This window comes from Pelecanus crispus, chromosome 13 (genome assembly GCF_030463565.1).
Source record: "Pelecanus crispus isolate bPelCri1 chromosome 13, bPelCri1.pri, whole genome shotgun sequence".
NCBI classification, from domain to species: Eukaryota; Metazoa; Chordata; class Aves; order Pelecaniformes; family Pelecanidae; genus Pelecanus; species Pelecanus crispus.
In genome coordinates, this window is record NC_134655.1 from 6,766,627 (window position 1) to 6,794,436 (window position 27,810).

At 38.1% G+C, this 27,810-nt stretch overlaps 1 protein-coding gene across 8 annotated transcripts in view; it reads left to right on the forward strand.

Annotated features, from left to right (window-relative positions):
• Positions 1 to 14,309: 14,309 nt before the first annotated feature.
• Positions 14,310 to 27,810, forward strand: part of THOC2 (THO complex subunit 2) — a 57,211-nt gene continuing 43,710 nt past the window's right edge. For 4 of the 8 annotated variants that reach the window (XR_012831611.1, XR_012831612.1, XR_012831613.1 and 1 more), the window contains exons 1-4: positions 14,413 to 14,500; positions 21,980 to 22,038; positions 24,296 to 24,387; positions 25,599 to 25,650. Coding sequence is in view for 5 of the 8 variants with exons in the window: in XM_075720849.1 (XP_075576964.1) it covers positions 14,439 to 14,500; positions 21,980 to 22,038; positions 24,296 to 24,387; positions 25,599 to 25,650 (265 nt within the window). In the remaining 3 variants the exon portion in view is untranslated. Of the gene's footprint in view, positions 14,501 to 21,979; positions 22,039 to 23,085; positions 23,105 to 24,295; positions 24,388 to 25,598; positions 25,651 to 27,810 lie in introns of those variants that run through there. The other 4 variants (XM_075720846.1, XM_075720847.1, XM_075720850.1 and 1 more) reach the window with 3 other exon arrangements.

Here is a 27,810-nt window from a genome sequence, read left to right on the forward strand (position 1 = left end):
ATAGGGTGCAAGTCCACATACTACTTGCTCTTAATTTAAAAAAGAATGGCCCACCACCTAAAAGGTAACTTTTAATGATGCAGCCTAATGGTGATGCTGAGCCTATAAGAAATAAACAAAAGATTTCCCTGAACTAAAGGAAAAATAATTCAAAAGGCCTGAGACTTTTGAAAAACATTGAGACTAATGAAAAGCTATCAGAAAAGATATTACCACAGATAGGTTCTTGTTAATATTTGTCTTAAAGAAAACAACAGTTTGACTGCCGTGCTATAAGACTTTTGTAATTTGGTACTGCAAAGATGTGATTACACCCTTGATTAACTTTAGGCAAAATCACCTCCTTAGCTTACAATCTAACTTAAGTCCTGTAGTTCTAAGACTTGTTGGTCTGCAAAGTAAAAAAAAAAAAAATCTTTCACAGTGGCTTTTAAAAGTAGTTGTATCCTTAGACTTGTTTCCATACTTCTGGCATCTGGTGAGGTTACTATGGCCCTCACTCCATCATGAGAATAAATAACTTTTCCAGTCCCTCACTGGTAATGCATGGGCCAATTTCTCAGGGATTTGGCATTTCTCTCAATTTGAAAGCTTCAGAGTATCTCTATAGAGTAAAACCAAGAAATGGAGTAATTTCTAAACAAGAAAACTGTACTGAAAATGCTGGCCATTTTTCAGGGAAATACTACAAAAATATTATTCAAATATTTCAGGGATGTTCTTTAATGTGAACAAAGATGGCCTCAAGAAATGTGCTATGGAAACAAATCGCTTTTGACGCACAACTGACTGAAATTTTAAAACACACCTCTCAAATAGATAGTCTAAATCTCTCTCTCTCTTCTGTAATGTATGCACATACCATTTTTCTTTTTTCATTTGTATTCTCTATTTCCTTAAGAGAAAAAAATAAAATGTAAAAGGCTTGAGCATTATAGGCAATATTTGCGCAAGCGAGACAGAATTTGGTTGCCTAAAAATGCCGAGATGATAACTGTACTTGTTTCACTCTCTAAGAAATAGCTCTATTGCAGTAGTGACAGTCACATCAATCTAAACTCATTTCACGTCAGTCCAAAGCAAGATCATTTATTCAAGGATCTTCAGCATAATATGACAGACACAGTAAGAGGTCTGTACCTTAACGCTGCAATGTGAACAAGAATATTTAATCTTATCAGTCCTTGTCATACCACATTATTAATACATTCATTAGCAATTGTTTTCACAAAGGCCATTGCTCTGTTGAGGGTTTGATACTTTTCCAAATGAAGCGTATTGTTTTTAAGGTCACAAGGTGCTTTTGTGGTGACCCACTTACAGGTTCTGATGTCAGATTTGAAAACTTTGGTAAAACAACCCCAAAAAGCTCTAGCACCAATACCTAGAAGAACTAGAAGACAAGAAAACATAATGGAAAAGAAAAACATTGGCAATAAGGACAGCAATGCTCATAAAACATTTATTTTCTAAGCAAGCTAGTTCTTTGTTTTCTGTTGAATTTAACCAACTTAAAGTTCAGTTTGAATAAAGTTCTGAATCAGTCAGTGGAACTGTAAGCCAAAGAGTACAGTCATACTGTACAGCCAACACGATGATGTTGGCGACCCAACAGCATTAAAATTAATTCTATTACTTCAATGTACTTTTGATTGCAGATAGAATTGTACAAGAGTGGTACCTGAGCTACAGAAAGTAATTAAACTTTGAAGAAAATTTCAAGCAATATCTTTGTCAACACAAAGTGGATGTAGACAAATGTTCGTATTTGCTGTATTACCTCTGTCATTTGAAATGGAATGAACAAAATTGTTACTGAAATTTGTTGAGTATGCTGTATTAAAACAAACAAAAAATTTAGTTTACTGACTTCATATAGATGTAGCCTCACTGAGCTTTCCTGCCTGCTTTTTTGTGGAAGGACTTGTAGCCTCTACATTATGGACCTTCAATGACCACAGAGCAATTCCATACTTTGAGTATCTTTGTCTTCGTCTTGTATTTTATTCTCCAATAAACAGAAAAAAAGAACTGAAATTTTTCAGAGATGAAAAGAACCTTTAGTGAGATAAAGAAATGCCTCTCTCAATCTGATTTATATGCTTCATTAAATTATAATCAATGGATATCGAAAATCATCTTACTGTGCAGAAGTGTACAAATGCATGTGCACAACATGGTTTCTGTAGTGCTGTGTCCCTGCATGATATACTGTAGTGTATTTTTTTCAGCCCATGTAATTTATGCTATAAGCAAAGAAACAAGCCAGTTATCTTGAAAAGTAGATGCTATATAGCATACATGGGGATAGTTTACACACTGTTCTCCCAAGCCCAGTACTGCACAGCACGCTGGAATCATATTTGTTTCTTCTACTCTGGGAAGTAACTTACTTTATATATTATTACATAGGGTTGATTTAAACTGCTGTTCTTCATTAAAAATGTCATTTAAAAAAGTAAGCACAAGTCAACTTGGGAATCTGAAGTGTCTGGGAATGGCGGTTTTGGCTGCAGCTCATTTGAAAAGGCACATTTGCTTAATGAAGGGGCGGTACTTGGAGGCGTAAAGGGGAGCTTCCAACCACTGCATATGTCTGACTAAAGGAAGTCCAATAGGTGGATTTGGGGGGATTTTCTGCTAAGTCAAAGAGATGCCAATATCATTCTGCTTAGGGGGTTTGGGGAGTTTGTTTGTGGGTTTTGTTTTGGTTTGGGGTTTTTTTTGTGAAACACGAACATTTTGTAGCTTGGACAATTTTCAAATTGGACAATTTCCAAATGTTTCAAATTGTTTCATGCAAAGATGATCTTTTAACATCCTTCCGGGGGAGGAGTTGGTAACATTTTTGAGATCAATTTAATGTACCTTCTACTAAAATTTCTATGACAGTTAAAGATTTTTTTTTTAATTATTATTCCAAATCTTTAAATACCTATGTTGAAGTAACATGGAGAATTTTAATTAAATTATAGAAAATTTTGTGAAATTCAACAAGGACAAATGCAAACTCCTGCGTCTGGAAAGGAATAACCTCTTGCAATGATAACCGCTGGGGACCGGCTGCCTGGGGAGCAGCTCTGCGGCAAAGGTCCTGGGGATCTTGGTAGAGATGAACCAGCAGTGTGCCCTGGCAGCAAAGGCGGCCAGTAGCATGGTGGACGGTATGAGCAGGAGCACAGGACCTGCTGATCAAGGGCAGTCATTACCCCCTTCACTCAGCACTCATTAGAGCACATCTAGAATACTGCATCCAGTTTTAGGAACCCCAGTACAAGAAAAATGCTGATCAGCTGGGGTGAGATCAGCACTCCAGGACCACCAGGATGGTCAGCGGTGGCCAAGGGAAGAGGGAGGACTTGGTCAGCCTGGAGAAGATAGGACTTCGGAGGACCTAACAGCAACCTTCCTGTATTTATAAGGGGGCTACCGAGAAGATGGAGGCAGGCTCTTCACAGTGGTCTGTGGTGGAAGGGCAACGGACAGCGTGTCTAAATGGAAAGAAGAGGTTCTGAGTGGCTATAAGCAAAAGCTTTTCAACCATGAGGACAGTCAAGCAGTCCCCATCTTTGGAGGGCTTCATGAGCAGACTGGATAAAGCCCTGGGGTGACTTGATCTGACCTCATGGCTGACCCTGCAGGAGGTTGGATTAGATTGCCTCCTGAGATCCTTTCCAACTTGAATTCTTCTATGAGTCCATGATTCAAAAATATAACAAATCATATAAAACTGAAAAATCAGATCATTCCAAAAGTATAATCTCACTGAAACTTTCTTTACACAATCGTGTTAAAAATGCCAATCAGTTCCAAGCTGTTTGAGTCAGATAAATATAAACTGGACTTAGCAAACAGTTCTTTGACACAAACTGTTTAGTCAGTAAGGGGTCATGAGTCACAGAGGTTCATATGGGAAACTGTGTTTATTGATATATACCCTAGGAGATTAATGTGATTTCTTATTTCCTACTAATCTCATTGACTCATTCATCAGTCCATTACTATCAGGTTAATGAACAGAGTGAAAAAAGCTATGCAATTCAGAGCTGGAATTTCAGAGGTGCAGCAGAGAAAGAAAATCAAACACGGAAAAATGACAAAACAGTGCCTTAACTAGGCATATTTTCACATGAATATGACAATAGAAAGTAAAATAACTGATAAGTAACAGATGCCTGAAAGCTGTGTTTTCCCCTTGAATTACATCCAGTGTTCTTGCTACCATTGGAAGAAGAGATGCAGTCATTTGATGGGAATAGGAAAGCCTTGCATTTTTACGCTGGTCCACAGAAAATAAAATCTGATTCTCTTTTCCAAAAGAGTATGACACCCGTTCCCTTTATCCACCGCACTTACTATTACAGCACATTCTTCAGTTCCTTTCATTGCAAGCAGGTGATAAACATCATTCTCATTACATTTTGGTGGAGGTAGTGGAAAAGTCCAGAGGGAAGTTAGAGATAATTAGAGGTATCATCATAGTACAGAAAATGGAAAAGTTGAAAAAACATGATAAGCCTTTTCAATTTCAGCAATAAAATCTTAGGCATGACAAACTTTCCTATAACTCCCAAATCTATTGCTGATCAGACAATGCAATAAAATACCTTCTCATTAAAATTAAAAGCCTCAAATAATGGCGGCAGTACTGAACCCAATAATATACGCCCTGTGGAAAAGTTAGCATTTGAGCATGGAAAAACCCAATCTTCTTTTGATGTCTTGGTATACTGCTAGTTGAAACTACTTCTAAGTTCACTTGCATGTGGTATCAAATCAGGGACAAACACTGAGTGTTTACTTTCTTTCACAACTCACTGAGCAGACAAGCAAAGAGAAATGCCAAACGAAGAGGAAAATGGTAAACATGCAACTAATGGTTTATTTTAGTTCTGTTTGAACTGATTAATGCAGTAAGTAATTATCTAGAGCTGGGACTTTGGACTTAGCAAGCATGCGGCATACGACCGCATGCATGGTTTTCTATGCATAATTCCTTTGTGCTGGAATATTAATGCTGGCAAGCAGGTACTATATAAGTCAGTGATATAATCAGTAGAAAAATGCCTAGTTCAAAGCAATGCTTCCCTATTCCCTGCATGCTTCCACATGTTATCTTGATGGGAGAAAAGAGGCAGCGGGGAGTGAAGAGGAATGCTATGGTTAACAAACTTGTCCCTTTTAACGGATCACTTTGGTCACTTGTTTTCCCCGCATCCCGTTGATGATATCTGAGAATTATTTTGTATGGGGGAAACGCAAGATGACCACCCAAATCTTAGCTGGGCAAACTTTTCTGTAGTGCTTAAATGCTTTATATCGCTGCTTAAGTAGAAGGTTAAAAATTATATTCTTCACATGTAAAAGGCAGGTGTATATAATCAAGTATATTCCAAGTTTGGACTCACTCAGAATCAAAGCTACAGAAGGAGAAGCAGCAGCAGAACAGAGAATGATGGACAAAGTGCCACCAGACTGCATTCCAGGTTGAGATCAAGAATGAGGAATCAGGACTGGCAGTTTCAGAAATAGCTTCTTTGACTCCTAACAGTCTGCAAACCCCAAGTTTAGGTGGGGGTTCAGGTTTTCTCTTACATGATTATCATTAGCCACAGACACTTTCATTTTAACATACCTGGTATCTGGGGTACGCAACCCAAATGAGGGTTTGGACCATGTTGATAAGAGTTTGACTTATCAAACTTAGGTTTTGCCTTGAAACCTTCATATTTTCTCAATGCACTACTACCCTTACCTCTCACAATAAACTAGCACGAGGTACCGTTGGTGTTCAAACTTGTTTTCTCACATATGCCATGGGGTTAAGTGCCTGCAAACTTCAATAACAGCCACGCCAGTCAGCTCTGGCAAGCTGCAGTTACTGCCCACCCACTGATAAGCAGCGACTGTTGTTGCAAACTTTGGCTCCCTATGCTTCCTGCATCACCAGCACCCAGCCAACCCTCCACAGATGCTCCAGTCATCTGGGGCTTCTCCGGACACATCCCAGAGGAGAGGGGCAGGAGCACAAACTGTAAGCACATGCTGCGGAGCGGTTTGGACACCAGCATGGGCTGCCTGGCTCTCCCGCTGCTGAACAGTCGCTGCCGTGGAGCTGCTATGCCAGACCCTTCGTACACGTGACTGCAGGCTAATTATGGGCTGAAGTTAGCAAAGGGATTTTGTCAGCAGAGTGCAGAAAGTCAAATACCATTTTCTGTGGGATGTATGTAGTCCAAGAGGTGTAATGATACAGGCCCATCCTAAAGAATATCCAGCTATTAGACAAATGAGGAGTGAGTGATAAACTGTGAGTTCAGGAATACCTGCTTTACAAGTTGTACCTGCTTTTCTGCATTAGTGGAGTGACGTAATGCTGCAAGACTCTAAATTGCATTGCCAGTGATACTGTCACTGCGCAGCTTACAAAACGTGCAAAATTCCTATTTTTTCCCATATTTTCACACTTTACATACTATTATCTTGAGATTCCCATAACTGACCTTGATACAGCACTTGCTAGCAAGGTGTATGTACTGGAAGACAAAATGTTTCCTAACTCATTTATTAGTTTTTCATTCTGCCTTCATTCTTCAGAGCAAGCAAACAGGAATCATCCACGCAATGGTTCCAGCACAGGCTGGGAGCAAAGCCCCTTAGAACAGCTCATCTCCATCCTTCAGACAAATCCCAGCAGTAACTGACTTGCAGATCCCCACTTCTTGCACTAATATTTTGCCATCTGGTGAGACTGTGTTTAAAGACACAATCCTCTTTTTTCCTGTATTTGTAGATTTCTCCGTTGTTCAAAGCCATTGCTGAACCAGGGGTTTTGGGGGGTCTTTTTGTCTTTCCTTGTTCATGCTAATCAGAAAAAAACGAACAGCATTCTTTAGAGCTGTACACTCTGATAAGAAAGAAATACATATTGAAGTAAAGTGAAATATATCATCAAGCAAATAACTGGTCTGCTGCCTACCAAACACTGTTTCAATTGCATTGCTCCAGGCATTGCTCCCAGCACCATTTTAACAAAGCCCCTTCTTCACATGCATTGTGTGGAAGAGCTTAATTAGTCTTTCTGCCTTCCATTCTTCAACAGCAGGTGCGTGAACATACACAGAACCGACAAGTTAAGAAGAATAATGCAACCGTTCCAACACCTTGACCAGAAGACTTCCAGGCTAACAGGGTTTGGAAATGGAACCTAAATCTACAGCTGGCTCTTGCCTGTGTTGGAAAGTGGGCAAGAAAGGCAAAAAAACAAACAACTTTTACTGAAACAACCCTGCTTTCTGCGAGCTGAAAACATGCAGACCTTTCCCAATCAGCGTGTTCCGCCACATCCACTGATCTTAATTAAATCTGGTACATTTTGTAGCTCAGGATGATGAAGTGACACTGAGTTTAGCTATGAAAAAACCCACAAAGTTGTAAGATCTGTTAGACAATCACTATGTGAGAATGTTTCTCCTTTCAGTTGCCCAGCTGAATAGAAACAGCTGGTACTAGATAATCTGTAGGATTCTTACTTGCCTAAACAGCATTTACCAAATGGAAATCATCTGGAAAATGTGGAAGCACGCCTTCTTTCTACCCTTTTTCTTCTGCGTAAGAATTTAGGAAATGTCCCCAGAAAAAAAACAGGAGCAATCGCCAAACAATGACTGATTTTAAAAAAAAAAATCAGGAATCTAGAGCAATTAATTCTTACATGGACATGCTATAAAAGCCAAGTAATAAAGGCCACTTTATTCCAAACAGTCATTCTTAAATGTCTATGCAAGAAAAGTAAATCACTCAGTTGTTTACCCCTCAGAGCAGATAATAAAGTTGTGCCTTGTCACACAAATTCATGGAGTGGGTTAACACAGAGGAAATGAGCTGTTGGCCATTTTTATTTCTTCTGCTTTTGTACATTTCCAGATCTCCTAATCGGCGTCTGTAGTATTTATTTAGCAAACCAAGAATAAATATATTTTTATAAGATTAAATTCACACTATTTTTTTTCTAACTATGTATTTGCTGGATAATATACTACAGCTTTGAAAACCTTGTATTTAGTGTTAAGCTAAATAACTTCCTACTGCTATCCAGCTGTTACCATAGTGCCCAACACAGGCATTTTCTTCAATATAGTTGGGACAAAGCATTCAGATTGCTTCTTTATTCAGGCAGGAAGCACAGTAGGTGACTTAACACTGCAGGATGACATATACTGTGCCTTTGCAGTCATCATCATTTTTTCCTCTTTTCAAAATTTTATTTTATCCCAATATTTAGGAAGGTAAATGTCAACATCTAGAAATAACAGAAGGAAACAAAAAGCCGTCCTAGCTTTTAACAAAGCTCCCTGACTCATTTATAGGAATCTTAGGATGTCCATGACACTTTTTCTAGGACACAAAAGCCTCATGAAAAGATGGAGAATAAACTATAAAGGCTGGTTTATGGAACTAAAATATAGATCTTACTTTTTAACTTAGGAATTCCTCACAATTCAGCTAACACCAGGTGGTACTAAGAAAGATGTCCACCACATAAGCGAGGATAAGACAAAATTAAATATGATTTTACAGCCTAGGAGTGAAGACTACTCTGTGTCAATAATATCTTAATCTGAAGAGGAATTGGTACATACTTATTTTCAAAATATTTTGCTTTGCCTGTATTAACTTATTAAAATGTATGACTGTTTTAGAGGTTATATGTCATGCATCTTTATTAAATAGAGCATATTTTATATAAATCCTATCACTAAATGCTTTCTATAGTGCTATAGAAATATTGTGGAATCAGACTCTTCTCAGAATGGACACAGGTTGTAGCAAAGAAAATTCCAGTTTGACTTAAGGAAAAAATTCTTTGGCGCTCAAACAATGGGACAGTGAAATCATCTCCTTGAAAGTATGCACAACTCTGTGAGACAAGACGCTCAGCAACCTGACTGAACTTTTTAGGCCCTGCTTCAAGCAGGGCTTCGGAGCAGGTGACCACCAGAAGACCCTTCCAGCCTAAAATGATTCTTGACTGTAAAAAACATAAAAAATGTAAATGGCTGATATAAAAATATATATTTTTATATATAATAGCTAATAGGAAATGTGTAATAGCTAAACTATCTGCAAGAAAATTTCTAAAATGTATCTAAAATACATTTTAGCCAAGTGCTAAATAACTTCATTTAGGTCCTTTAAAAAGATGTATATGTTTTTCTCCTCCTCATATCTATCTTAAACTGTGTCAGTAAAGTTAATGGAAAAATGGCAAGTAAATTGAGTCTAGAACAAATATATCTCTAAAACCCAAGTATATTTAATTCATAGTTATACTTTCATATATGCTTTTCATTCATTTTTTGTTATGCTGTAGTTCTAAATATGAAATTGAAAGTATATAGTCCTTCATTTGATGATAATTTCTGAGAAAAGACTTCATGTGGACTTCTAAGAAAACTGTTTCATTACCTGTGCTTATTTAGTATTATAGTATTTTAGTATATTTAGTAATTTTTAGTAATTTTTAGTAATATTTAGTAATATTTAGTAATTTAGTAATTTAGTATTATATAAAAAACCCTTTTATCAAAAATCTGAAAAGAATCATTTGGAACAGAGAACTGCAGTGTGTTGAAAAATGTAAATCATTCTGAGCTACAAATCAATATATTTACATATGAAAAAATTTAATATATTAGGACATGACTTTGCAAACCTTTATATAAGAGGAAAACTTTATTCATGTCTAGTCTGTGCAAGTCTAGGCAGGTAAAATTACTCAGCAGCATAAAAGTTCACAAGAATAGGCTCTAAATGGATTGTAAATAACTTACAAAGTATCTACCACACAAAAGAATTGCAGCATATCAGCACCCACAGCTAATGCATTTCATTTACTGTAAAAGTTGTACCATTCACCACAATTTCACTATACCATTTAGTTAGTATAAATGAAACGTGTAGACAATATCGAAAATGTAGTAATGCTGACTTGGTAAAATTGTTTGACAGTAATTGACTGTACTTTAATCCCAAGCCTAATTATTTAAGTATTTAGTAAGCTATTTAATTAATAGCCCAACCCTCACAATAACAAAATACTCTTTTACTGAGTCACTGTTGAATGGTGGATCTACAACACTTACAGGTTTTCTAAAATTCCTTTCAGTGACATTCACTTTGTGAAGCTTTAGAAACCACGAAACCACTTAAAACTCTCATCCTTTAAAAGCTGTATCACACTTTAATGATATTTTAAATGCATATATTCTAAGATTCAGATATCCAAATATATTTGTAGGTTTAAATTTGCAGCCCAGTGCCTGTGAGACAAACGTACTAAAACCAGGTAGTTCTGAGAGACCCACTGAAAGCCATGGGAGCCAGGCATCTGACCTACTTTTTGCAAAATCCTTTTATGGTCCCAACTGCATCTTTAACACATTTGAAAATCTGCTCGTGTCATTAATTACTGTGGTTGCTAACTAAAATGTGAACATTATCGAATACTACTTCTTTATTACGGCTACATGGCACCCTGCTGCTGTCACAACCCAGACCACAGGCATTTGCTACAAAAATCCACAGAATTTGAAACAGTAAAAATTGGCATTGCACTGTATTGGCACAGTATGAAGTCAACATTTAAAAAAAACCCATACAGGATCTTTAAAAAGAAGTTTGTAGCTCTGGCCAAGAGAGAAGGAAGACAGTATTTTTAGTGAAATTGCTCTCAATGATGGTCGAGGGATCCAAGCATTTGCAGAAGCAGTCAGTATTTTGCAAGAAGGTGCAACACTGAACATTTGTCTCTTTTTCTACAGCTGAGTAATTTGTCCACTTTAAAACCCAATTCAATTATGTAAGCCCATATTTCAGTTTACAATACTTTAATTTGTCTCTGTTAGCTTGTTACATTGTTGAATTACAAAGTACAAGTAAAAGAGAAGCTGGAGTTTTGCAATTGATAGTTATGACACTGCTGTCATGTTGTTTGCATTAGCATATGAAGATACAAACATCCCTGTGTTATAACAAAAAGACACATGAAGTTTCTATATTGACCTGAAATGACTTTTCCTACACTTAGAACTCATAAGCAATGACCTTTATTATTGAAGTGAGTATCTTCTAGCAAGAAACATAGCAAGCAAAAGTAGATGATTCTCATAGATTTGATAGCTATTATTATCAGGCTATGCTCAACTAGATTTTCAAATTGTTTCTGTCACATATTCCTACACTGCATGTAATAGCTCCCTTTATCTTCAGCCTGTTCCAGCCTGTTCCCAATATACTTCACAAGAGAAGTGGTTTAGTTTCCTTGAATAAACTTGGGATCTAACCTTTTGGTCCTGCAATGACTTGATGGCTTTATTCTTCTGTATTTCTCCACAAGTGTCTTTTCATCCTCATTGTGAAGGAAAAATTTCACATGTTCACATTCAGACCTTGCATAGCTCTGCGCCTACATAAATCCTTGTTCCTAATACCTTTTGCTAGCTTCTTGTTTTCTGTTTATGCGTCTCTTAGGCTTATCTTCCAAATACACCTATTGCACTCTTGTAATACCTTCTCATGTTATTTCTTAGGCTTGCAATTCCGTGCCTCTTATCATTCACACGTCCGTTTTAAATATATTTATTTCATGAAACTTTAAAAAATAACCCATCATAAATATATTAGGCACTTTTAAACTGACCTTATCTTTTATCACACCACATACTATATGCCTGAAATGCAATTTGTATCTAATTTAAAATCTAAGTACTGGAGGCAGAGAATCTGTCTCCTTCTTTATCACTCGTGTTACTGCAGAGTTTAGGGGCTGTAATGGTTGCCTTTGTAGTAGGTGTTGTACATACAGATGCAGAACAACAGCATTCTGTGTAGTATACAGCTTGCACAGGGACTGGCTGTGAATAATAATTAAAACACCACTATTCCCTCTCTCAGTCAGCAGTTACATGGATTTGCTGAAACTCTACAGACTTTCTGACCAGGGCTATTTTCAAATTAGAACAACACTTTTACACAAAGTGCTTGCAAGCTGTCTGTTTCCGTTAAACATGGAGAATACAGCGTGCAGCAGAGAAACCACAACAGGGATAGCACTGAAGCAGGCACAAGTGCACTTAGGCCTCATCATTTTTTTTTTTTAATTTCAAATTCTCAATTTTCTTCAGTTTCATCACATTTGTGAAATGATTTACACTTCAATAGAGGAGGAAGCATGTACCAGACTGAGAAGGCAGATGAAATAAAGACTTCTTGACAAGCAAGATGAATTTCTGAAAAGACTAAAACCATATGCCGCCTGACCAAATGAAATATTTCTTAACTCATATATCCTGATTAGCAACTGAAGGAAATTAAGAACATCTTGGAGAGACTTACGGAGATGAATAACATGTAATAAAATGGGCGCATGTACTAGCGATGATAACCAGAAGACAACATCCATATAGTTGTTTGTCGTGTTTATATTCGTAATCAAGAGGATGTACCATCTGCAAAATGATCAAGTTTTAAACATAGTACAATGTTATCACTGATACTCTGAATTTCTATTGGAGGCTGTAATAGAATAAATACTGTGATATAATCATTTAAAGAAATGTGTACTTGCAGGTTTAGGGTTCAATACTGTATCTTATTTCATAAAAAATTATGTCACAGAGATGTTACATTAGTGTGACCGTGTTAAAAATGTCCAAGAAAGTTTAACATATAATTAGAGACAGTTCAGAATTTTCATAATAACTTTTACATAAAACTTTTTTTTTACAATTTTTATAAGAAGAATTTACTGAATTTTCTGAATGTACTAACTTAATGAATTTAATAAATCCCATAATTTATTAAAATAATACTAACTTGTCAGGGGGTAATGCAAAATGTTTTAATTTTCAAAATACTACCTAAATCACAATTGAAAATCTAAGTTCATAATTTATTGGTAAAAATGCTGTGACAAAAGATGAAGCAAATCTACTTTTTATTTTGAAAGATAAAACCTCTTCATCTTGTAATACGGTTCACAAGGGATGCTGAGGTAGTTCATCATCATGGACAGGGGTCTCTGAATTTTGAACGACTAGGGTTGTATTTTTCGCACTTCCACAAATTCAGAACCGAATACATGTGTGTGCACACCCACGCCACGCACTGTTTTGCTTAATGCTTTTCAAATACGCAGAACTTGAGCAACAAATCAAAATACCCTGAAGGACTAGTTGAGGGCCACATGAAATTCAGGTGCGCAATGTTCTGAACATCATACCATCTTCTCTATTGCTCTTACATTTTTTTCTTTAAATTCTCCTTTGGTGTGTTAGCTCTCTGTCGATCGGTGAGTCCAACGTTGGCTCTGCTGCTTGCACGGTGGTTGCTCACGCATCCGCACGAAGCTACGCGCAACTTACACGCTGCCTGGCTTGGGGTCACTGTGAATTAGAGGAAGAAGTTGCTTCCATGGAAGGCAACATCCAAAAAGAGTTTCTCTGTTTTCAGCTTTGCTTTATCAGAGGGGTGGTGGATCAACAGAGGACACGCGCGGGCTGTCTGCTTGCGCTCCCTGTTCTTTCCGCCGCAAATGGAATCTCTCCAGCCACGGAGGTACACACAGCTGACAGTTTTGCGGTTTTTGGGGCACGGTGATGCAAAGCACCACACCGTTTTGGCGAAGAGCAGAGCTTTATTCCCGTCACAGAATCTGCTTTTTTTAAAAAAAAAGGAAAAACCCTTGCTGTTTTCAAATGGTGATGCTGGGATCTGAATTGTGAGCTCAAAATCTGAGAACAGAACGGTTTTTACCTGTCAACATTCTTCTGATGGATTCCAATACAGTTCTTTGTGTCACATACGCATTAAACTCATCTGTGTTAACACCTAGCTCCAGCTACCTCGGTGTGTTTCCCGAGCTATGTTTTTTTTACGTAAAACCCCTCGCTAGCAGTAGTTTTCCACACTTGGTGAAGCGAGCTCGCCCCCGGCCCTACGCTCAGCCTCCCACTACACGTTACGGGGAGGTTCCCCCAACCCACAGGGACCTCAGCCGCAGCCTGGCCTGGCCCCACTTGGGCCGACGGCTGCGGGGGCGGCCCTGCCGGGCGCTGGCTGGCCGGCCGCGGCGTCGGGCGGCCTGCGGGGCACAGCCCGGCCGTGAGGGGGGCGAGGGCCGGGCCCGGGGCCGGGGCCGGGCCCGCCGCGGTACTTAGGGGCGGCGACGGCGAAGCGGGGGGCGGCGGGCCCGGCGGCGCGCGGCGGAGGGCGGGGCCAGGGCCAGGGCGCGTTACCGCGCAGGCGCGATGGAACGGCGCGCGCCGTCTCCCAGGGTACGGCGCGTCCGCGTCCCGTCGTTCCTCGCGGGCCGTTGCGTCCCCTCTGACCCGGGCCCGCGGCTCCACCATCCGGGCTCTCGGCGCCACACGGGGAAGATGGCGGCGCTGCTCCCTGCCGAGTGGATAAAGAACTGGGAGAAAGGGGGCAAGAACGAGTTGTGAGTGCGGGGTCGTGGCGAGGGAGGGCGATGGGGCGCCGCAGGCCGCCGGCTTGCGGGAGGGAGGGGCGGCCTGGGCCTCAGCGGCCGAGAGAGGCTGTTGAGGGTGGGGGGGCGGCGAAGAGGTGGGAGCGGGCGGGGAGGACGTCGCTCGGGGCTGCGTCCTTGGTGCTGGGGCTTAGGGACGAAGCCCTGGTCGGGCAGAGGGCCCAGGCCGCCTTCCCGTGCGGCTCGGCCTCCTTTGTCGGTTGCTAACGACCTCCGCCGACGCTCGTCCCCGGCAGCCGGGCCTAGCTCTCCTGGCGCCCGTTGCCCGCGCCCCGAGCGCCCCCTTCCTGCCTCCGGGTCAGGTCTGTCGGGTGTCGGGCTCCGCTTTAGCCGGCCCCCCGGGTAATACGGAGCCTGAGGCGTTCTTGCTTCGCTGGCTGCACGGCGTTGACTTTTCTGGCAGAGGTCTCAGCCCCCGTTCCCACCTCTCTGCCTGTTCCGAGGTGACTAGCGCTGTATTTTTTGATTCGGGCAAGGTAGGATCAGCTAGTCATTCCTCTTCATCCTACAAGGTAACCTTTGTGCGCTGAGGGACCTGGTTGCAGCTTCCCAAATCAATCCAGGTGTGCTAGGAGCTTTCCCTTTCAGGGCCTTCTGTGTATCTGTTTTAAGCAATTGTAACTTGGCACGTTCACTAACTGCTGCCTGCTGTGTTTCAGGAGTACATCTGTTTGGGGGTTATTCACCAGTTTGTCCCTTTCATGTTACTGTATTAGCTTGGACAAGGGTGTCATGTATACTGACTGTATGTTTTTGAATGCCCTTATTTTAATTCTTCCGTACACTTCTGTTTTTTTGTTGTAACTGAAAACCTTACAGTTTCAAATATGGGTGTTTGGGGCATCACTTTGAGAAATGTTTCTTGATATTCGCTCTTTTTGTTATTTTCTTCTGTCCGTCTATTTTAAAAGGTTGTGCAGCTATGGTAATGATCTTCCCTGTGCATGAAGAAAAAGGTAGTGGGGTAGAGAATAGAAGACATAAAGGCTCCCTGTACAAAATGCCATTCTCCCCAGACCCTCCATTTTGTAATGAAGGGGTCCCCTTTTATAGCCATGTTGTTTTTAGCTTTGAATTGTGCTAGAACATTATCATGTTAGCATGCAAGTTTAACGTGTTTTGATGTGAATGATACAAGGCCAATGAAAATATCTTCTGTACCTGAATTTCCAACAATAATAAAAGCGTTCAGGAGCCCCCAAGCGCTGCTGGGGTTTGCATTGCTTTTTTAATCTCCTGCTTAAGATTTTATGGCAGTAGCTGAATTTGCATCCAGCGTGGCAATTTTTATGCAATAAGCACAGAGACCTTTTTATTGAACTTGAGTGTTTAGAAACTTCTGTATGAATAACAAAGAATAAAATGTATAAATGTATACAGATACCTTCCAAAAATGCATGAATTACTATAATAAAATATTGCCTTTTTATACATAACATTATATACATGTAGATGCACTTGCTAGCTTTTCTGTAATGGTTATTACATGACTACTTCAGGCAAAAATTACTTATGATTACAGTTTTTGTAACTTACCCTGTTATGATCACTGAGATTGTATGGAGTTTGTACAAGGACAGAAATTTTATAGTTGATCGTATAACGGCAACTGCATTGTTGGCATTGAATTCTTAGAACTTTTAACTGTGTAAGAGGCAAGTTAGCATCACTTTTGACGATGATAAAAGCTTTTATGATTCTCCCTTCCCTGTAGAGCAGTAGTTCTTGACCACGATGGGAAGAAAGTGTTAATCTACTGTGGGACCAATAAAACAAAAGGATAGGCTAAATTCCTGTATTTGTGGCATTTGCACTTCATTTGAAATACTGCTTAAATGCAGTTCCAGGTGTGATTTAAAGAGTAGTTTGCAAAAGAGGCCATACATCTTAGAAGAAATGTGATTATGTCTGGATAACAGTTGCCAGTTTTTGCAGCGATAGCTTTATAAGCATGTGTAATATGTATGAACTTCCTTTCTAGAATCAAAAGGATGTATCTGTAGCAAATATCTAGAGAACTTTTTAGGAAACTAACTTTTTGGGGAGAATCTTCAGTGTCTAACTTTGCATTTCTTTTCCTAAAACTTCCTGTCTCCTGTTTTACTGGAGGAAAATAAAATTAATGATGTTCTCTTTCCAGAATGAAATGTGAAATATTTTCAAGCGTCCTTTAAAAGGGGAATAAATGTAATGATACTTATTTTTATTGAATTGTTTATCTAACACAAATATGCCCAGAAATATAAATTAGGTCTAGGCCACAATTCCAGTGTCAGGGTTTGTGGTTCAAAGTTAAGACCATGCGCTATATTGATAAACGACTTAGAAAAGTGGGGAGGGGAAGGATACTGTAAATGGACAAAACTGACAATTCTAGCAAATAAAGGATTTGCAAAAATTTTAGAAGTGGGTTTTTCTTGGGGGGGGTGGGGTGGTTTTTTTTTTTACTCTCTGGAAGCCTAGTTTAATAAAGCCCATGCATGAAGTCAGAGTACATTCAGTCTTGTATGGAGGGGTTTGTTTTGTTTTTAAACAAAGTGATGGGCTTATTCACAGGGAGACAAATGCCAACTTTGTTGAAAAGTAAGGATTACAGGAAAAAAACACCCTCATAATTAGCAGAAAGAAAAGATTAGGTCTTGGGGGGCGTGGAATTTATTTGCTGGAGCATGAAATGGCTTATATGATCTGACTAGGTCAGCCCAAGATAGTATTTTGGCAGTTACTAGTTACCTAAGTAAAACAACAGTTTTATGTTTTGGGGGAATATGAAGCTATTGAGAGAAGTAAATAAATGATCTGTTTTTATTTGGCATATCAACTTCTACTGTGATTAATAATGGATGCTTAAGATGATCGCTCTATGTCTTCTTACATGATCCTGAGTAGTATGGTGGTCATCTGCCTGTGCTTGAGAACACACAGGATTTGTAATATTGCTGCTGTGGGAGATGCTGTTGTGGGGGGAAGAAAAAGTTCAATTGTTTTATAAAGAAAACAAAATATAGGAATATTTTAAAGAAATCCAGTAACGAAATCAGTTTTAAACTGACTGATATCTTGCTGTGAAAAATAATGAACTTTATTTTTGCTGATGTGATGAGTTTGTCGTGATACAATAGTAATATGTAAAAACCAAAAGGTAAGGATTTTGTATGTGTCTTTGAGCATCATAATGTTAATTAGTAAGGCAGCGCTGTAGAGCTTGGGTAGCAGTGACCTTTCACTTCCTAGAAATTGTTCAGAGACCTCATTCAAAACTGTACATGCTTTGAATTTAACTAATCCAGCTATGCATGTGTAATAATATCTAATACAAATACATAAATGTATATCATATGGTAGTTTCAAGTGTTCTTAGCTGCCAAAACTATAAATTAGTCAGGATGTGGTCAACTTCTGTCATTTTCTGTTTTGTTCAGACCCTTCCCTGTCTAAATACAATTTATTAAACTAAGTGCATTCGTTTTGCTACTGCCAGATGCTGTGTAGAGATTGAGTTGGAATCTGTGTGTGACTGCTTATTATGCTGATCAGTCTAGATCCCTTGTAGACCTATTTGTGTGTACTTACACTGTCCTTTGTAGTGACTGAGCGGCTGAGGGAACTGGGGTTGTTTAGCCTAGAGAAGCGGAGGCTGAGGGGAGACCTTATCGCTCTCTACAACGACCTGAAAGGAGGTTCTAGTGAGGTGGGTGTTGGTCTCTTCTCCCATGTAGTTAGCAATAGAACAAGAGGAAATGGGCTCAAGCTGCGCCAGGGGAGGTTTAGGCTGGAAATTAGGAGAAATTTCTTCACGGAAAAAGTAGTCAAGCATTGGAACAGGCTGCCCAGAGAGGAGGTGGAGTCCCCATCCCTGGAAGTGTTCAAAAAACGGGTAGACGTGGCACTTCGGGACATGGTTTAGTCTAGTCTACCCTTGATTGGTTTAGTGTGGATTTGGTGGTGTAGGTTAATGGTTGGACTGGATGATCTTAAAGGTCTTTTCCAACCTAAACAATTCTATGATTCTATGAAATTGTTTTGTATAGTGTCTTCCACGATAAGATTCTAGTCTGTGTCTGTAGCCCATATGGACATTCATAATATGCATACAATGGCAGGCACTTACTCTTAGACAGATACCTTCTTTACCTTGTTTTGTAGTAGGTTAAACACGTTGAGGACCCTTTAGTGGGGAAATAAATGTACTTGGCTGGCAGTTTATGCAGTATGTTAAGCCTCAAGATAAACTGAAGCAGCTTAAAATTCTGTGAACATGAAATTTTGAGACTCAATTTTTCAAGCGCTTCCAACATGTTTGTTACTTCACTTGCACAAGGAATGTCACAGTGTTGTGTTGAAGGGCTGAGAGGCAGGAAAACGGAGTTTAGTTGTAGTTTTGCCATTCTGACTGCAAAATACAATTGATTGTACTTTATCTCAACTAGAGAAGTACCCACGTCAGTTAAATTATGCATATACTTAAATGTTTGCAAGCACATACGCTTTGTGGTAATTACTGCCATATACTATGTGTGGGAGTGTAATTGAAGATATAGGACATTGCGTGTGAATTGGGAGGCTTAGGTTCAGTTGCTGGCTCTGCCTTGCAAGCTTGTTTGATAGGTGCTTGACACTGCTTCGGAATTTGTTGTTTAAGCAGACCTATGCCATCTTAGTCCAAAACAAATTTAGTTTTGAAATGTTGGTTTTCAAAAGTGATTATGTGATTTTTTTTAAAAATTATTTTTACTTTCTAGGTTATCCTGGTTTTAATTGTATTTTACATGTGTTGCACAGTTTTATCTTTGGATTAAGGGATGTAGGTTTTAGTAGAGTAGGGAAGTTCTCCAGCCTAAGCTTCCAGCAATGAACTACAAGATTAGAGTAATAGTAGTTTCAAATGAACTCTTAACAGAAAACAGACAGTTTGGGTCTGTTGAACTGAAAAGCGGACCTGATAAATTTCCATTGTCCTGGGCATTGTTTAAGTTGGAAATTATTGTTGTGGCTTTTTTCGGAGTTGATTAACTGTACTAATACTGACTTTTTTTTTCTTGTGAACGCACAAGTATTTTGTTTTTAATTTATGATGCACTCAGTTGAGACTAGATGAACTAATCTCACAGCTTGTTGGTGCTGGGCGGTGGGCTACTGCCTTGTCTTTGTTCCCCAGGGCTCTCTTTGCTCTGGTGCTTATCTGACCTCCTGGTAAGCTGCTTCAACTTGCAAACCTGGCAGAAGACTTGGGGTTTGACCAGTTTTCTGCCAGGTTTGTCAGTTTATTTATCTGATTTAACTGACATGAGGGCTAGAACTGTGCGGCCAAGAATGGAAGAAGTGTTGGTGAACGTGTCCATTTCTGCAGCAGCAAGCCATTAAATCAGCTCAGCTGTGCTGCCTGACAGCACCTTCAGAAAAGGTCATCCTCCTTTGGAGATAGAGTACTTGTATGAAAGAATATAAGTGCAATTATTAATTTAGATCCAAAGAGTAATACCAGCGTCGTCTTTTCTACTACCAAAATTTTCCCATGTAGACTTTCACAAAAAGAAAATTTTACTTTTTTTCCAGTTTAATAATTCAGGGGGTTTTAATTACAAATATAAAGCAAGTTGTTTTACAGACTGATCTTAAGTACAGTTTCTCATTATGTTGATCAGACATATTTGTGTCTTGAAGTAATGTGAAGTTGATAGTACTATTCTGGTATAGCCGAAAATGGAATTGGAGGAGGTTAAAACTCTTTTATTTTGTATTAGGATGTACTTAAGTGAAGTCTTGAGTCCAAGCAGACAGGGTTGTTGCTCATGTAACCCGGTTGGTGATACCACCTTATGGCATAAGGGGTCAAAGTGTGCGTCTCAGTAGATAATTTTTTGGCATCAGGTGTTTCACCTTATTTGTATACAGAGCTTAGAAATGAGTGCTTCTACGGTAACTTTATGGAGAAGTAGTAATTAAAATTTAAGAAAATCTGACTTGGATCAAATTGATACACTCTTTGGGGACAGCTGGGAAAAAAATCAGTGCTTCTTTAAAAGAAAAAGTGCACTTACCATTCATGAAAAATAAAAATTACCTAGTCCCCTGTTTTGCTGTCTCTGTTCTGGTTATTTCCAAATATATTGCATTCTCTTCAATAGCATTTAGAACATCTTAGCCATACCATTGCTTTTTACTGAGTTTGCATGTTTCTGCTGATTACATTATATGTGAAACTCCCTGTTTTCCAGTTGTCTTTAAAGGGTATATATACCTTGTATTTGTTAATTATACTCCTGTGATTGCTGGAACAGCTATTTAGTCCTGCTAGAGAGGTAGTAATCTGTAGAGGATGCAAATAGAATGAGTAATGGACTGTTACAGAAACCTTTTTTACTGTTTATTTTTCATAAGCATCTAATGATTGTACATACCTGCCTTATTTGAGAACATGCTTAAAAATCACTCCCACAGGAAACTGTAGTCTTGCCATCTTGTGTAGGAATATGATGTAGCTCTGAGACTGTCTTGAGTTTCTGCACATGAAAGACTTTTTGATGAAAAATACGTGAAACTTTTGGTTGAAGACTTGCAAATGTGAATGAAGTTCTTAAGATATTAATTGGTGTCTTTTATAATACAGGCAAATCACTACCTTTTTTAAATACTGTTGCTTTTAAATGTGAAACTGCTTTTGAAGCCTTATGCTGGTGTGACAGTAGTGGTAGAGGAGAGGGAAATTCCTTGTAGCTTGGAAACATGTCCATTTCTAAGCTGTCGGTGTAGTGCAGAAGCCTGCTCTTTAATAATTTATAATAAGCAGAACTATTTTATTTCATGGAACAGTCTGTTATTATTAGTCTATTTAGTGTACTTTTTACGTATAGCTAATTTAGTTGAGGGAGCCTCAGAAGTGACTAAAGACAATGTACCATGACAGGTCTTTGCATCCTGTAGTGGATTCTCTTAGTGACTAGAATAGATAAAATTCTGTCTTACCATTGATAACACATTGCATCGGGAAATCATGCACATAGTTTAATGTTAAAAATTTTTTACGGGCCAGAGTTTGGAAATGATCATAGTCACAGTATTTCTGTGAGAAGCATTTCCTCATTGGTTAACAACAGTAGGTTAATGCTAGCACTTCCATGCTTCCTTTCACATACTGAAACGGCCTAGTGTTCTCACTTTTCTGTGTGTAAGCATGTGTAATGTTAGGAAGACTATTTTTTTTTAAGTATATGGTATATATGTATGGATGAGATCTGTTGGGAATCTTGTATTTCTTTGCTGTGTAACTTCTTTGAATTAGTTTACGAAACTTAAAATGTAGTCAGCCATTTAAACTGCCCAAATTTAAAGTTATTTTAGCCAAACCAACAACAAAAAGAACCCCCAAAAATTTGTGTGTGTATGCCAATATCTAACTTTTTTTCATTTTTTAAATTTTTTTTATTTCAGTGTGCAACTATGTCGCACTCTCAGTGAAAACAAAAGCCATGATAATATCGGTTTCAGAGGTAAGTTGTGTGGGTTTTTTGGTTGTTTTTAATTAAATAAAAAAAAGCCTGGAAACAGTTGATCATGCATGTATCTGCTTGGAACATTCATATATGGTGACCATTAATGCATGCTAAAGGCAAATACTACAAATAGCAAGGCAGTACAAAAATCCACAACTAGGTTTGTCTTCAGATGTCCAGGTGAGAGATTTCTTACAGTAGTAAATGGTGGCGGGGTAGTCCAGTATTTGGTCTGTGCTGTAGAAAATGGAATTCCATTTTGCAAACTCAACATAGAATTATATTTTATTCTAAAAGTTAAATGTATGAACACTAATGTATGTAAGTGTGATTGTATACTGCAGAAAGTAATTTTTACAACAGTACCTGAGTTACAGACTTTTTGTGGTTTGTTAGTGAAAGACACTGCTGTCTTTAAGTTTAAAATTCTCACTTCAAGAAATCTTTGGTATTTAAAGAAAAAATAATTTTTTGTTTCTTTTGCAGAATCTGTTGGAAGAAAAGCTTCCATATTGCTAAGACCACACATGTGCTATGCTGTTTAGATGGTGTTTTGGGTTCTTGCTAAAGTAGTCATAATGGGCAATTGTAGTAGCAGAAAAGATAAATCAAAACATTCCAATGTAAATTATAAGTAATATTATTAAGTAAGAAGAATTTATTGTTCAACAAAGCAAAATCACTATTCCCAAAGCATTTGGAGAAATGCTGCCGGATGTTCTCTGTTCTAGACAGAGGTTGACAATTTCAATATGCTGTTTTCTTTTTCTTTGTCCTTCCTGTCAGGATCTAAAAGATCCAGTGGGAATGACTAGGTAGATATGTGCAGTGGCTATGTTGGAGGAATTAATAGAGAGTAGCAATAGGCCTTTTGGTGATGGAAAAAACCCTGAAAATGTGGATAACCTGGAGTGAGGTACAGAGATGCTGACTGCTAAGGATTTGTCTGAGTCCACATGACGTGGATCCTGTTCTGAAAACTGCACTGGCACTTGCATTTCTGCCTTTTAGTTCCAGAACGACATTTATTGAAGACCAATATACCATAAGCTTATGGAGGCAGGTCGGATTTAGCAGTGTACATGTGTAAAAAATTCTCCACAATGCGGGGAGTGACTTGCAGAGGCATGTCTGAGGCTATGCCTATGGCTGGTTTGGGTTCATTGTAAATTATTAAATTGCATACTGCACCGAACTGTCCTCTTGAATTGGCCTTCAAAGTAGTAGAGTTATGTTTTACATAGCAGGATTGGTTTAGGCATCATTTCTATATTTAAGTCTTTAGCAATTAGTGTTCTTTGCCAAAAGCACTGAGATAGGTAAAATTAACCTGTCCGTTTAAAAAATAAATAAATCTGCTTTTAATGCAGCTACAGTGGTCTGTAGATACCAAGTTATTGAGTACTTGGCTTGAGTCATTAAGATCTGTAACTTGTATACCCATGGTGACTATTGTTTATTGAGCAAACCACATGGTACCAAGTGCAAGGTTGAAAACATGGAGTTTTACTATTTTTCATATACTAAAAAATATAGCAATGTTGTAGTGTATTATTTAAGAACAATTCTTTACAAGTTTACCATAGCTGTTTTTGCAATCACCATGTTTAACATTGCAATATTTTTCTCAAATGCTGAAACCTTTAGTGTTTCAGCTTAGTATTTAATTCTTCTAAAAATTCAGCTTTTACAAATGCTTTTGTAAAGCAGCATTCTTCAGTTAAGGGAGTCTTAATAAAATAAAATAACCCCTTGTTAAGCATTTTTTCTCCAATTACATTTTACTTTCTCCTAGAGAAATGGTTTTTGAAAACCTATCTGTGATGAGATATGATTAAGAAAAAGTACTGGAATGTTTTCTGTGTATTGTATTTTTATATATATGTGTGTATAGATAGGTGTAATATGATATTTATGTGACTTATATGTCAAAGGTGTCTTCGTTAAACCAACTGCCAAGACTCAAGTTGTTATGTGCAGGACTGTAGTTTTTCATCCCATTTTACTGTTACTCCATAAACTCTCTAGGGAGAGTGGATCATCTCTTACTGTCTGCTTGTGTGAAGTCTTGAGATATTGATGCTCAGATTTAATCTATCAGCAGTAATAAAGTAATTCCCCTCATTGGTAAGAGAAGCATATCCCCTTTACTTGCAGGGTGTCTGAAGTCTACAGCATTATTGTAAGCACTGCTTTAAAAATTAGACCAAGGGTTACCTAATATATTCCTTAATCATCTGTTTTCTTTCAACAGATATCCAGCAGGCTTTGTATGAGCTTGCATACCACGTTGTCAGAGGAAACTTAAAGCATGATCAAGCCTCTAATGTTCTTGGTGATGTCATAGTAAGTATATATTTGCAATAATGGCATACTTAGTAAATGATTAGCTTGTTAAAAAAGTCCGAATGAAAATCAAGCAGGATGATATTCAACAGACTTTTTTTTTTCCCATGTCTAAAAAGTTGTTCTTGTCAAGTCCTTTTTCTTCATTTGTATGCACTTGAAATATATGTAGTCTGTCAGGGTTTTGTTTTTTCCTCTACTTCTTGTGGTGAAGAATAGCTATATTCATTTTAGCATAAATTAAATAACTTTTTAAGGGCATATGAAGACTGACATTTTTAATAAATACTAAAAATAGATTTCACTTGCTTATGCAGCATGTCTGTAATGCCACCTACTGGTTTTTATAATTTACATCTTTTTTACAGTGTAACAGTGTGCGTCTGCCATTTTACTATTGAGATGTCTTAAGTCCCATGACTGCATTTAAAATAATGCATTAGACTTATTTTTTTGTTTGAAAAAAGTTTTTGTTGAAGTGCTTTGAATAAATAAAGTAGGGAAAAGAGTATTTTCCTCTAAACTTCTAAGGTTACCAAATGTTGGTGTTCTTAAAATAAAAAAAAAAAAAACCAAAACCGTATTTAAAAAAAATCTTCTAAAAATTATTTCTTACTTTTTGTAAGTTCTTGGACTGCTGTTTTGACATGTCTAGAACATTAAGAAAAAATACCTTTTGTAGTAATCTATTCTAGGATAACCTTGTTAGGTTTTTAAACTTCTGCATTGGGTTTGAGAGAAGTTCAAGGCTGAGACGCACCTTGCTGTTGGGGTAGCATGTGATAACGTTTGATCTTTAGTTACTGTAGGAAATTGTAGTTTGTTTGGTGCCTGAGAAAGTACAGTTTACTGTACAGGCTGGTGCTGCTTTTCAGACAGGGAGTTCCATTGTGCTAGGGAAGGGGAGGTAATAACCAGAGGATTTTGTCCCTGGCCGCTGGATACTCTTTTAAATTACATTAAAATGTTAGGTTATTTCATTACCTATCAGTAATTAGTACAGCACTTATGTTAGCTATTACTCAATAATTGAGCCTCTTCATTATTAATTAATCTGAATTACTAATTATTAATATCATTAGTAATAATAATCTGCGTTATTAATCTGAACTTTATGATGAAACGTTGTTTTCTGTAATGGAATAAGAATTTTCTAAGTGTACGTATTGGAGGTTCTGTATTCGCTAAGTGTGATCTTTTTTCCTTTTTAGGAATTTCGGGAAGACATGCCTTCCATCCTAGCTGATGTATTCTGCATATTAGGTAGGTTGGGTTCCCTTCCTTTCAGCATTGCGATAGATTTGGAGAAATACATGCTTTCTGTGTTTTCTTGTTGACTTCTTCAGGAAATTTAATTGGATCTGTAAAGCATGACTTTTCTTTACAAAATGTGTTGATTCTTCCTCAGTGTGTCTATCTCAGTTGTTAATGTCCTTTCGTTCTTTATTCTGTTGTAGTTTCCAGAAGTTTACCTATTAAAGGCAGTGGAGATTGATCTGCCAAGAATAGTCAAAGGATCGAGCTTGTAACAGTGTTGGATGTTAGCTAATGGAATCAGTGACTTAGTGTTGTTATCATTCTTAGAGGTATTTTAAATAAAAGTTGCTTTACTGGTGTGTAGATGCTCTGTTCTCAGAATGTGTTCTGTAATTATTTTTATCTGTACGGTTCACTCTTAGTGAAATGGAGCTTGTACTAGTTGTCCAGAAATCTAAAGGCAAACGACATCATTTGCCAAGTTACTATCTGCCAACTGACCAGTTTAAAGATGTGTACTTCTTATACTGTTAATAACTGGATTTTTATGTTGTAATGTTGATCCAAAGCTGATTCTGTCATCATCTTAAAATTTTAATCCTGTATACTTTTTTCAGGATCGTAGTTTTAACTGCTTGCAGTTTTTATCTTGTTCTCTGTGTCTATGTTTTTTCAACAAATTTCAGCAAATTCTTTTGACAGTCTGCTCATCACAGATCCTGATTTGTTCTGTATACTGAAGGAGTGTGGTGTCTTCTGTGCTGTGGCTGCCTGTGCAGAGAGGCACCTAATGAAACTTGCGTATGCAGCCTTGGTTCTGTAACATCTAAATGATGAATTCTGACTTTGTTTTATTTGTAATGTTTCATTCTGTGTACTTGTATCATCTTTTTGTAATAATTAGTTTTTATAATGGAGTATTGCACTGATACCATTTTGTTTTTCAAGCTGGGTTAGAAAAATTAGTTGCTTCTTGAACTACATGAATAACTGAAACTAGTGTGTTTGTCTGCCTTTTTCTTTTTTTCCTTTTTTCTCACCCACTTGTGCTCTCTCCTTTTTTTTTCTTCCCCTCGTCTTTTTGTCTCCTTCCCTTCGAATTGACATGTAGCCAAGTGCCGTGCCTCCACTAGTATCAGAGAAATAGTATGGCTAAGGAGCTAGGTTTCAAACTCTGGGACAAAGGATGTTTGGCAATTTCCTGCTTGTTTTTAATGAGTTTCCTCTAATGCTTTTTCCTTCTAACCAGTATTTGCTGCTGTCAGGATTTTTTTTTTTTCCCCTAATGTTGTCATCTTATGGTTAATGTGTTTCAGTGTATGTGAATTTTGATTTATCCGCTCATCCACATTCCCTGGACTAATTTTTTTTCTGCAGATTCTTCTTTGGCTGAGAGGCTTGGCTTCTGTGGTCCAGACTGATCTGGCAAGTCTGTTGCCTCCAGTGCCACCCTGCTGCATCATTGGTTCTCAGTCTGTCTGGGGGTCTTTCTCGGATTTTTGTTGATGTTTTCTCTATGGGTCTAGTTTTTCTGTGGTTATGTGTGGGGGTGTTTTTGTGGTTTTTTTCTTTCTTTGTTTTTTGTAATGTCTGCCTTGCATTCTTCTATTGAGTTTTCCACTCCTTTTGCAGCTCCTTGCTTCCTGTAACGATGTGCTTGCTTTTTTAACTGCTTTGGCCAAGGAAGTACACCTGTCTATTGTCTTATGGCATATCTTCCTATAGGACTGAATTTAATAATTGCATTTAGTAGTTGACAATGCAAAAGAAAAGAATGGAAATACAGAGTCATAGCTAGCGAAAGACTGCAGACCAGGCAGTGAATGGTAGTTACTATGAAGACACAGGGACAGACTAGAACACTACTACATCAAGGCTAGGATCATGTAGTTCTCTTCAGAGATTCATATTTCTCTACTTTTGTGCTTATTATTGATTCTAATGCTTGCCGTAAACCTTACTGCAACAGAGAGAAGGGCAAGAAAAATTATTATGGCATTCCTCTGGTTTCTGTTTTACCTTTTCATGAGACTTGTGGATGTGTGAGAATTGTCATCAGAATATTATGTGGACCTCAAGGTGGGTGAGTGGGTGGAAAGTGGCAAGAAGCTAGTTTGTCATAAACAAGCTGCTTTGCATTGTGTTATCGTTAGCAGTTGTTGTAAT